The sequence below is a fragment of the Ornithodoros turicata genome, chromosome 7, assembly GCF_037126465.1.
Source record: "Ornithodoros turicata isolate Travis chromosome 7, ASM3712646v1, whole genome shotgun sequence".
Lineage (NCBI taxonomy): Eukaryota > Metazoa > Arthropoda > Arachnida > Ixodida > Argasidae > Ornithodoros > Ornithodoros turicata.
This window is the reverse complement of record NC_088207.1, coordinates 22,125,910-22,138,796: the sequence shown is the minus strand read 5'-3', so window position 1 is coordinate 22,138,796 and position 12,887 is coordinate 22,125,910. Positions and strand designations below refer to the sequence as shown.

Below are 12,887 nucleotides of genomic sequence, written 5' to 3'. Positions count from 1 at the left end.
ACAAAAGGAAGGGTATCCAGCGTGCTGGATATCCGTGTATCCAGTGTTTAGTGCAATCATTGAGTTGGTCCAAATATAGTTTTGTAGCTCCGGAACAGATGCTATGTATCCTGAGTAGACAGATTTTACACTATCGTTTTTCATGGTGAGCGACCCTGTCCCACTCGTGTCTATTTCTGAGGCTGTAAAAGATTGAATTGAAAATGTCCTCTTTGGAGACCCTGTGCGGTAGGTCATACAGGGCGGTGTATGAATTTTTAGATCGCTACTGTCTGCTTCTTGTGTGAAAGAGTGGATGCATATGTGTATGCATTAAGTCTTCTGTGGCTAACGTGGACACGATTTATAGAACCGGATCCTCAATATATCAATGATACCCTGCTCCTCCAACTCCACGTGAACTCAAAATGTTTGAGCAGTATGATATAGGGGTCCAAGGTGATAGAGGTGTCTGTTGGTGAACCGCAACGTTGGTGACCCATAGCACGTCAGTTTTATCATTGAATGTAGATGCGCTATCACCTGACGCTGCAAAGCAAGAGTTTTAGCAACATCTCTGCTCAAGTATTCTGTAATCATCGTCAGGTAATCGGTATCATTGAGCGAATGTGCGAGTGATGAGCTACCTTGAGAGTTGTCGCTACCACGTTCAGACTCAGCTACTCTTCTACCACAGGTATTTCGCAGGCTTCGTAAACAGTGCCTTCATCATAACTTCTCACGTGATATGTTTGTACTTTATTATTCGAAATTCCACAAACTATGCTAGTAAGGAAGAGTAATTCTATACAGAGTCAAATCATTGATTCAATTTTATTTCCAGCCAGCTGAACTGAGCTAATGCGATATATTCTCGATATGTTCAGTATGATTAACGGGCAGTTCTTTTGTCCCGAAGAAACTCCTTCACCCACATGATTCGAGTGTTGAGGTTTCCCTGATAGTTGGTTGGAAAGAAAAGATTGCATGCCCCTTTCTGATCCTCCAGGTCTACGTCGTAAAGAGCCCATCCTAAAGAATCTTTATGAGTTGGATGAAGTTCTTCGAAAACCTTTTCGATCTGAAACAATACGCACATGCTCTCACTTTATTGGGTTAAACCAGACTCCCCCAGATCATTCCCTCCCGAATCAGCTGAGGGCCAATTCAAATTCAGTTCAATTTCTCCCCGCAATTCAATTCAATTCAGGCAATTCAATTTCTCCCCGCAATTCAATTCAAACTAAGCCATTCAATTTCTCCCCGATTTGCGATGCCATATCGCGTTGTGTCACGTGCACTATTTTGTAGCAGCTTGTACGTACGTTTGATGCAAATATTGCTTGAGTGCAACAATAACACCATGTGGTGCCCGTCACTATAACTGGCGAGGTATCTACGTTTCATCAATGTATGCACGTCAACGGCGGGCGGCTTGGTTTAACTCAAACGGAGGCCACTTCGGATTGACGAACAGATATCAAGTGATTGTAAATCGGTAGAAATCTAGCGAACCCATGGGCGTACCGAGAGGGGGGGGAACAAGGGGTCGTAGCCCCCCTTGGAGCTCCAAGGTCGCTTGTGAAAAAGTCCTGTCTTTAGTCATGATTATTCTCAGATGTCGTAATAGGAACCTCTAAACACCCGCGCAGTCTGGAACACCTGCCTCAGCCTCCAGAACAAAAAAGGCGGGCGGGGCGCTGCACGCTTGCCCCCTTGGAAAAAATCCTGGGAACGCCCATGAGCGAACAGGCTGGGAAGTATGAAGGGAATTGCCTCAGGACGAGAGCCGTCGATATTTCGGAGAGACTGTTCTGTGCCTAGACTGTGTCCACTGTGCCCAGAAGAACAGTCTTTGTTCAAAATATCGGCGGCTCTCGTCCTGAGGCAATTCCCTTTACACAAACCACGTGATTGTTTGATTAAGATTACGAATCACTAATGAAACGTATTTTGGTTTAAATATTTGCCATCTTCAGGAACATCTGGCTCTCTTTGTCCCATCATACTGCTCCCAGTGCCGTCACACACTGCAGTCGTCATGACCAGAAAGCCAACGTCACTTCTGTGTTACTGCTGAGCTGGACTTCGCGTGCTGTGTGTGTGTGCTGCGTTGCGTGCGTCCTCAACAGGTTGCACCACGTCAGCGCATAGCCTGCTATAGGCTTAGGCTATAGTTAAGTAAAGCCCATTGACATTTAGAAGTCGCGACACTTCTAGCTCATTGCTTACGGAGACGAGACCCTCTCGTCACCTCGACCGCTCCGTTCGCCCGCGCTTTTCTAACCAATCATTGGCGCCCCGTGCCGTCGTCCGGACAACACTCGCGATGTGTATGCTTTTCTTGTGGTTTCATTTTTCGTCGGCGCTATTTTCGGTCCATCTGCATGTTTGACGTTCGTATACCAACACAAATGGAGTATCGCTGATATTCCGTGTTGCTGTGTGCTCCACTATGCATTTCAGCCCGGCTACTAAACCGGACTGATACGGGATTTGCGCGGTTCCCAATCAAGAGGTACCAAACTTCGCCTACCAAATGTGCCATGTACCAAAGTTTGCACCAAAGCCCGTGAGGATAGTACAGCATATCTGAATGAGAATGTTGAATTATAAAGATGACAGATAAAGGTGACAGTGTTGAATTAGTTTTTAAAAGTTATATTGCTTCTCACAGAGAAGTCCATTGGAAGCCTCTTCGAACCAATATAATTTTGGGACCACTCGGTGCACTCGAAATGCAGGACATGCTTCTCTACAAACATAACTTTCAGTACGTTTTGTGAAACAATCTCAGCAAATGCAGCGTCGTAACTCCGACACTAGTTCAGTTTACGAGGTAAAGTAGGCACGGCACGATCCGACTGTCGCGCATGCGCGTTAGTTGTAGGACGCATTGGCATTGGCATCACGAAGCAAGATGCCGGCTGTTTCCAGAAAGTGGAAAGTTGATTTGATGAGTTCTAGTGAATGCAATGAGATTGACACGTATGTTGACTGTTTCGAACAATGTGTATCATCTGTGGGAAGTTGTTGGATGTAACGACGTATTGAAGTGGGCATTTCACACGCTTCAATATGAGGCGTACACGGGCAATATGAGGCCCATTTTGGCAGCATTTTCCCTATATTGGCTCAAACCGGGCAATGTGGGGCCCATATTGCCAGGATTTTCCCCATACTGGCGAAACGGGTCCCATATTGGACCCGTATCGCCAACGACCGGCCAATATGGGCCCAACATTGTGTGCTGCTTGGGATGGGACACGAAGTGCTAATGAACTATGCAAATTAGTTTTTGCAATCCCAGCAGACAAAGTAAAGCCCGTAGGCCTCTACGCAACCCCCTTGAGCCCACCGTCAACATGATGTTCAATAAAACCACACAGAACCCTGTACTATTTCGCTCCACCGTTGTTTACAAACAAGACACCGCCAGCCTGATGCGTCTCTGGTCGCTCGCTTTCGCGTGCGCTTCTGCTTTGCTGGAAATATCCTAGCAAACAGGAAAAATTGCTGGAAAATTCTAGGCAGTATGCAAAAGAGGAATACCCGAGGAACAAACATAAAGCCACCTAATAATTGACTGATCAGTTTCTAAATTACATTTAATTTTAATACCATCGAATTTAAATTGTATTTAATTGTCGCGTCTAGGCCGTGCCTATCATCGGATGCATTATTTTTCCTGTTCAACACCGGATAACAATAAGCGCCCGTATTTTGCATATGTCTAGGTGAATGAATAAAGAAATAGGATGCAGACTTACATTGACAGAATAAACCTGCGAAACACGGCTGCACAGATGACAAGAAAGAGGACTAGGAAAAATCTTGCCTTTTTTGCGGGTCTTTACATTTCAGGCAGAAGTGAGATTTTTGTTTCCTCTTGAACGCAAACACCAATCCGGACAATTCTCACGTGCAATAAAGCGAACGTGCAGAGGTACTTGTGAGTTCATGCGCATGGAGCAGCGCCTCTCTGAGACAGGCGGCGTCGAGCAAAAAATGTCGGGTATTGCCCCGTGTCTCATCTTGCCCCACCTTACCCTAGTTGCAACATTCATGTCAGCGAGCTGCTAGATAACAGCAATGTGCGACTTTCTAAAGCACTGGCCACTTTTTATGCCAGCCACCGATGAGGAACTGCATAAACCGTATGTTGCAATTCAGATGCCCAAGGAGTGATGTAGACAGTGCGCGACGATTTTTACGGTGGCTTACCAACGTTGGGGACAATAAATGTTGTTTGTACTTCTGCAGTTTCGCATGATTGCAGTTGTGCCCGGCAGTTTTCAATCACAGGAAAAAAGGGATGGGGCAGCTGGTAAACGAAGGTGCGAATGTGCCGAGTCAGTACACGAGAAAAGGCCATTTGGTCTGTTGTGTCGTGATATCGTCTGAGGTATCATAATATGTGTGTATCGTTAGGAAATAAAAGTGAAAAAGCCCGTATTGCCTTTGTGTTGCTGAATAATGCAGGTCAATAAGGTACCACAGAAATTGAATTGAATCTATTGAAAATTCTGTTTCACGCGTAACACTTGTGTACCAGACTACGGATCAAGACTGTGCAGCAAAGAGCTCAGGTCAAAGTTCAGGACAAGTGTCGTGGGTCTAACCGGAGCCTGGACCGCGGCCAAAGGCCAAAGAACTGTGGGATCGGAACCCAGCCTGCGGGTTCCGGTTTTCTGGTGTGGAGAGCGTTCCCAAACACGAAAAAAAAAAAAAAAAAAAAAAAAACTGTACCTCATCGGCTCGGGTTTTCGGGCCAGTGCTGCTCGTTGCAGCACCCTACTGGCCCTGCTTCGAACGCTAGCTTCTGCTTCACGTGCCTACCACTTTGCTTCGGCAAATTCCCGCTAAGCCCGCTACCGTCTTGTCATCTTTTCTCAAATGGCGGATTACACGCGCATGTCCCCTTTTCTCTGTCGTGCTCCGCTAATGGGCTCAGTGAAAAATCCGCTGGGTCCGTTCAGTTATCCGCTAGGTGAAAAACTATTCCTCCTTGGAGCAACTTTTTTGCCCATGCTCCACCGATGAAACATTCATGCCCCGCTCCTACCATTTTGCCCGTCCACGAGGTAAAACTGACCCGGCTCTGCCAATGGAATGCGTCATTACGCTCGCACGGGACACAGAACAACGAGGATAACATTCAGGCTCCAGATGACTTGTTGACTTTAGTCGCAGAGTGGTCATTATCATATCTCGTGACTACAGCGCAAGGACCGCTGTGCTTTAGTAGTTGCTACTGATGCGCACCATACGGGTTAATTGAGCTCAACAGCTACTCCTTTCAGTCACTGACTAGGCCAGGTGTCGTTGAAGCGGTAAAAATAGCAGAAAGCTTCTTCTGTGCCAGCAACGAAGCTATCTTCGTAGGAAACATAATGTTAATGGGTCGGAACATTAAGATAAAATAGTGCAAGGTATTCTGGTCAACATGCCCCCCCCCTCCCCGGCTTAACATAATCAGGGATATTGTTCATGTCCCTGTTAGGATCCGTGTGCAGATTATTTTTTCACTTTATTGACTATTTGTAATAGCCCCAAGCGCGGAAGTAGAAGTGGAAGACTTCCTCTTCATGGCAGCAGCGTCAGAAATACAGTGAAACTAGGGGATTTTTTTTATTGGTGATTGCTGCCTGCAAAGCTTGAATCTCTCTGCCGTTGCTTTGAGACAAGCGCATGCCGCAGAAAAGGTTCACTCACTTTATCACTTTCCTGTACTTCCGCGCGGGGGTCTTAACAGTTTGCAGAGGAGTTAGAGGTTTGCACGAGGAGATGCAGCGTGAGACAGAGCCTCGACCGTGTTCGCAGAGCTTCGACCGTGTGCGAAGCTTCGTGGATATCTGATAGCTTCGTGGGTACTGAAAGCCCCAATGTCCCCAATGTCCAGGAGAAATAAAATAAAATTGTAGTTCCGAAATGGACTGGAACAGATGCGACCGTCCCTTTAAAGCATTTAATGCACGTAGCAGCGGAATTATGCAATAAACTTATCGGAAAAGTGGCATCCGACATAGCCAAGGTTGTCATATCGTTCTCCTCTCATTTTCCTCTCACGCTGCACGAAGAGCTACAGCGTGAGACAGAGCTTCGACCGTGTGCGAAGCTTCGTGGATATCTGATAGCTTCGTGAGTACTGAAAGCCCCAATGTCCCCAATGTCCAGGAGAAATAAAATAACATTGTAGTTTCGAAATGGACTGGAACAGATGCGACCGTCCCTTTAAAGCATTTAATGCACGTAGCAGCGGAATTATGCAATAAACTTATCGGAAGAGTGGCATCTGAACGATCTGACATAGCCAAGGGTGTCATATCGTTCTCCTCTCACGCTGCACGAGGAGATGCAGCGTGAGACAGAGCTTCGACCGTGTGCGATGCTCTGATAGCTTCGTGGGTACAGAAAGCCCCAAAGTCTCTTTAATCTGGACTTCGCACGCAGTCGGACTGAGTGAGATTTCAATCCGCACTTTCTGTTGCACACAGTTCATTGTGAAGCCACCCACGGCGACAGTTCACCCACCGTAGCAGCCCCCTACTTCAGACGCACCTATTCACAAATATCAGTTTCCAGATAATCTGGCTCGAAGTTTCTCGAAACCAGCTAAAGGGTAATAGTTCTAAAGTGCTGCTGAAGCAAGGACGTTGTTGGAAGTAGCGCCTACGTGTTGTGTAGTCCTTGTCCCAGTAGCGGTTTAAAACTATGGTCTCGTACAGTGCTGGACAAAAGTTTACGGAACACGCTCTGGCACATTCCTTCCTAAGAGTGGCACGCTAGCAGCGAATGCTACCATACGTACTTACAAACAAAGGTGACTGGGTTACCTATAGGCATATGTCTAAGTCCGTACAGCTAGCGTGTTACTCTGACGAAAAAATGCGCCGGAGCGTGTTCCATAAACTTTTGTCCAGCACTGTACGAAAAGGCCCACTTCTCCTCGTTGCTCAGCAAAAGGGGAATGTCTGAGAGTTATTGCCGTATTCACAATGAGGGATATGAAATATCAACATATACACCAACAGATGTATACTGTGGGATATCAACGTGACCTGGAGTCCTGGACAACATGTCTCCAACTTCACATGATGGCGGCTTGTTGAATACGATGTAATTGTTACAACCTAAATAACACTGTTCGAAACCGAGCTACCCTTGGTATGCTATGCACGATGAACAAAGCATCGACATGGACGATACAATTTCCTTGAGCATGAGGATGTGGCAGGGACAGAGTCTTGCCTGGTTGTGTTTTTTGGCCCTATACCACCTCCACATGCTCAAGGAAATGACACTGTCCGTGCCTTTTACATCACGCTTGAAACGCAAGTGTACGTACTTGAATATGCGGAACGAGAATCATTCATCTGTAATGATCTCGCATCGCTTGACCGTTCTGAGACCTATTGCAGCAAATTAACATTCTGGTTATACGCTATAGTAGTACCGGTATGTCACCTTTCCCTTCTGCGATGAGTACAAGTACCTTGCCCCGTACGAATACCAAGTTCCGTGTGGATTATTTGATTAAACCGTCATTTTTCGGCATTGTACAGCTCCGGTCAACCTTAATAATAACACTAGAAAAAATGTGGTCTCGTTCCCGAGCGCGATTACAGCAACCATTGGGGATATGAGGAAATCTTAATTGAACAAAATTATTCAGTTCGTTTAACGCAAGGATTTTGTTCACTTAACATTCCCCCAGTTCGCCAAGGGTGGCTGTTATCGCGCTGGGAAATCAGACCGATTTTTTTCCAGTGTTATTATTAAGGTTGACCGGAGCTGTACATTCATGCATACAAATAGTATATATATGCTCACCTTTACGCGGAGGCTGTCCACGGTTTCGTAAGACCTCCACGTGTTTTTGGCCTTATTAAAATCGTACACGATGTAGTCGCCAGTACCAATGCTGCCAAAGGTCGCACGCGTACTACACTCCTGGAACCCAACAGAGAGAAATACATATTGATACTAAAGGTTACACTAAACGAAAGGGAGACGCAAAAACACTTGCTCTCTCGATGCTTAAGGGCTGTTTATACTCCATCGTAACCTCGACGACCAAGCGCGCGCAACAAGGATGACTGGAGTGGTGCAGAGAATGAGCACAGTCAATCAGCGTGCTTTGGCACGAGCACACTGCACGAGCACACTGCACGAGCTACGTTGTTTGCCGTTGGAGTAAAAACAGCCCTTTACTCGCTATACAGACAGCGATGTCCACAGAACGATAGTAAAGCGCACATTTTTATTATTGCCATTATTATTATTATTGACCGCTGTGGCTTCGATTAAACAAGTCTGAACCAAAAACGACAAGATAAGCAAACGGCGGCGTTCGTAAGAAGAGTGGCCATACTGGAAGACTAGAGCGGGAAGACGTGTCGGACAGAGCGACAAAGATCCGAGTGAGGATTCTGTCAGGCGTACTGGCTCTTCGTAGTGTACGACCGGGTCTTATGTTGCAATATCAGTGTGATTATGAGCACCGCCACATTGGTTGATAATGAACGAATTTTCGGGAACAATTATCACTGATGAAAATAACACCGTTGCTTGATCAATGACGGAGCAACTGCTACATATCTTGCTTTTTCGGATCACCAGGGTGAAGTCCTGAAAGAAGAATGTCTATGGGACTCTAATTCCAATAAAAGCTGAACAGATGGATGGCCAGCTTGGGGGTCTCAATTGCGTATAGCTTTCGTGCATGAATGGCGTAAACTCCGGTCTTTCTGGTATTGATACGGAAGTACATGCACGAGTATTGTGCATCAAGTATCACGCAAATATTGCTTTGACCGCCACTTGGATATTCGTGTCCACAATGAACAACTCAGACTGGTAAAGCCTATGGCCCGTTCGTCCTCTCCTGCGTGCGACTGTCGAAAGTGAGCGAGAGCCCCTGTGTTACCAGCACTCCGTTCCCTCCATGATATTCCATGGATCTCTATGATGCCGCTAAATTTATGGCCTCTTCGACAGTATCAGGGTCATAAAACTTGTGGAGGGGACTGTCTGCTCCCTTTTGAAATAAGAGCGACGTCATTAATTGGGCGCACTTCACCTACACGGTAGAGGGCAACCTAACAGGCGTGGTGCACGAAAACGTCGCCAGAGGTCGCTCGCTAGGCAGTAGTAGTTTGGACGTTATTGCACACCATCTGTAGCCATATGCATATCCACAAACAGAGAGTGAAATAGAGCAGTACTACTACACGTATCCGCTTGCAGTTGTAGAGGAACTCCACCTCCTCTACATTTGGTGACCAGTATTCCTGAGATGTCCGGCTTATATTTGTGAACGTTTACATGTCCTCTTTTGTCAGATCACGCTGCAGAAAAATTCCCGTTCGTTTCTTAACACACCTAGCATCTCTGGTGTTTCAAAATCAGCACGTACATTTGGAAATGGTTCCAGGGCGACGTCTGTGCATCGGACGTTCCAGATGCCCTCAATACCCTTGTTGCTGCCTGGATGGATCTTGTACCTCAACACTCCCATGGACGAAGATAAGGCGAACACGGTTGCGTTCTTAGTTTTCACTCGTCCAATCATGCCAACGGCAGCATCCTAAAAAGTAAAACGTAGTCGTAAGCTGTGTAGCTGGCAGTGAACTAGTGGTATGAAGTTGACCGAGGCGAGCTAGGAGACTGTGGATGGAAAGACGGAAGGGAGGAGCTCTGATTGGAGGATTTTCCTGAGTTAAGGCCGAGATTTGGGCAAGTTGGTACTAAACTACGTAAAAACAGCCCAGAGATGGGACATGAAACAGAAACAAGTGCACACACAGAGCGCTGACTAGCAACTGAAGCTTTACTTCCCAAAGGGGGGGGGGGCAAAACCAAATAGGAGAGAAGAAGAAGAACATGAAAGGAGGACATTAATTGTCCGCCTTCCATGTTCCTCTCTTATTTTCGGTTTTGCCCCCCCCCCCCCTTTTTGGGAAGCAAAGCTTCAGTTGCTAGTCAGCGCTCTGTGTGTGCACTTGTTTCTTTTTCGTGTCCCGTCTCTGCTCTGTTTTTACGTAGGATTTTCCTTCAAAGCGCGTCTCAGTAGCCGCTCTTCGCCGATCTGGAAACGCTGCGTGCGGTACTCTTGGATGTTTTCCAACAGGAGTGCGTATGAGTGAGAAAGACTCCGCGGAGTACCGCTTCTAAAACGCTTCACGCTGCTGAATATTCAACTTGGTTTCTCTTAGCTTCATCTCCAGTAGGGTCCGCATGCCTTTCGGAGGCCAGCAAAATCGCATAACCTGGCCCTTTTCTTTGTAATCTTCACATAATATCTATTGGATGCTACTTCAGGAAACCTCATTGGAGACGAAATAATTTACCTTTTTTTATTATCTTATCTGAAAATAGCCTGCCAAGTGTCGATCGTCAACACAGGTTCGGGATTACATTTCCATCTGTGAGAAAGCCGTGAAGTATAATTTATCTTCCGTGGATTGAGGGCTCCCAGTATTAAAAAACGAAAACTTTGAATGATACCGAAATGATTTGCCATTAACAAAACGACTGATGTGTCAGTGTGGTACTGACGCTGTTAACTTCGTATTTATTCGAAACTGATTTCTATTGCAGCGTACAAATAGGGAACCCTAATTCACGAATAAAATAACTAAAAGCAATCGATCAACAGCGTTCGAAATACATTTCTTTGTACTTTTTGATATTTCCAAAGGTATTACTGCCATTGTAAAAAGTAAGGCTTGATAGTGAATATGTACTAATTAGAACGCGGAGAAGGGCCAGCTACTTCATTTCCTTCTGTGCTTTTCTATAAATGAAATCTCGACGGAATTTTCAGCCTCCAGAGAGGTGTCACTAATGTTTGGAATCATGTTCATTACGAGCGACAGTACATCGGTGACATTGAAATCCAGGGCGAAAAGCCCGGGAAACCTTAGGATATATTCACTGTTCAATGGCGCGATATATCTTCTGTACCATGGTCTGCAGGCTATTGTCGTTCAGGTGTTCGGTCGACCAGCTGCTGATTGGCTGCACCAAGCAGTCCGGACTCTTGGAAGGAAGGGGTGTATGCGAGATGCCGATAAATATATTGACGACTCTGAAACATTGAAATGAACAGTTTTCAGTGCTGTAGTGCATAACCGAAAGTCGATTATTAGGTACTGATTAGCCGGATATACGAAAGGTTTCCTAGGTCATCGGAGCATTCTACTTGTAACCTATCGCCCGGTTTGTTGTTCCTAATTGTGCCTAATTTCTTTGTAGAAAAATGGACAATCCAGCGATCGAGTGAAAGTATAGGTTGAAGCAGAAGTCGCAAGCCCGGTGGCGCAGATATTTCGAAAACGGACAATTATTCGAATCACACAGAAACAAAAAGTAACCGTTCCTCGAAATTTCTCCATGACGTAAGAACGTTTCACTGACCCTTTCCTATCTCTGAAAAATAAGAGAGTCCCCTAAGCTTTATTCTCCTCCTGGTGACCTGCATTTGAATACCTTTTTAAAGGAAGCGTAGAGTGAAATATAACCACCACGTTTTTTGGATAACATCTTATAGAACTCGGCTGTGTGATGACGCACACCGGTCATCGCCTCTCAGTTCTTCCTACTTTTCGTACTAATCGATTTTGAGCATGTCTAAAAACTGAACAGTGACGACGTTTTATACGGCATTTTGCTAGAGAGCAGCCATCTTGCTTAACGTCACCCGACCGCCATTACAGCAGTGTGGCGGCGTCATGCCCGCGCCCACTGATATGCGGCGCAACAAATACGGCAGATTCCTCGAGAGGAGCTATCTTGCCTGACGCCACCCGGTCGCCATTACAGCAGTGTTGGGGCGTCATGGCAGCGCCCGGTGATATTGCGCCGAAACGGATACGTTCGCCGACGAAAACAGCGGGAGCCAGACCCGGATTGGCGGACAGGTATCACGTGACATTCACGTAGTACGTAACGCACATGTGACTGGTTACTAATTACTGTTAGACCTGTGTTGAAGAATAACAGCAACTTTTGAGAAGTTCCGTTTAAACTATTGTAACCTATAAGAAATATATGCACGATGTGCGCCATCTGTTGTCCTTTCTCTCTCTCTCTCCGCGTATTCATGTCGTCTGCTCCTTACGCACTGTCTGGGCGTGAGTAGATTGACCAGAAGACGAAAGCTGTGAAGGTGAAGATATCGACGCTGTCAACGTGCTGCAGACTGCGTGGGAGGCTGGAAGAACACAAAAGCGTGACGCAGACTACGTTGACCACCTGATTGGCCGACGATGCGCTGCATGCCGCTAAAAATCGTCCATTGCGCGATGAAGGGAAAGCGAAACTCGGAGGCGGCTTCTCCTCGGCAGCGCGGCAAGAATTTTCCGCCTCGCGTACTCGTTCCGCGCGCATTTACCGCATGTGGTTACGCTGCCTGAAAGTCGCTTGGTACCGTTACAAAGCGCCATGCCACGTGGACCTGCTCCCATGCAAAGCACCGCAACAACTAGGAAAAGCGGGTCACCAGCGGCCATACCCGGCCTATTCTCCCGGACGGCCAGTCGGACCTAACGGGACCTTGGAGCCTCGGACTATAACGGGGTGGCATCGTGACCTACTTGACTCGTGACATACTAGCGCTGCTGTGCAAAATGGTACTTCGTACTATAACTTACCTCATTAGTCTTCTAATAGCGTTTTCCACCTTCGCACTTCGCTTACTTCTCAGCAGAACGCCAATAAAATAGGTTCCACCGGATGTCGTCGCTGTTTTCATTCCTTGCGCAATGTCCTACGTATATAAAGGGGGTTCTTTACTAGGTTGAACCGCACCTGCTTTCAACAAACATAACAAAATACAGTTAACGTTTCGGGTCCCATTCGGGTCCCATCATCAGAATGACGCTGTCCTGGTCGTCACCGGGTAT

The 12,887-nt window shown here is 46.4% G+C and overlaps 1 protein-coding gene across 2 annotated transcripts in view; it reads right to left on the bottom strand.

Moving 5' to 3' along the window:
- Positions 1-799: 799 nt before the first annotated feature.
- Positions 800-12,887, bottom strand: part of LOC135399678 (uncharacterized) — a 34,854-nt gene continuing 22,766 nt past the window's right edge. For both annotated transcript variants that reach the window (XM_064631413.1, XM_064631412.1), the window contains exons 12-16: positions 12,636-12,751; positions 10,948-11,071; positions 9,398-9,568; positions 7,813-7,932; positions 800-1,060 (exon numbers count right to left, since the gene is read on the bottom strand). In XM_064631413.1, the coding sequence (XP_064487483.1) occupies positions 872-1,060; positions 7,813-7,932; positions 9,398-9,568; positions 10,948-11,071; positions 12,636-12,751 (720 nt within the window). In that variant the 3' untranslated portion in view covers positions 800-871. The remainder of the gene's footprint in view (positions 1,061-7,812; positions 7,933-9,397; positions 9,569-10,947; positions 11,072-12,635; positions 12,752-12,887) is intronic.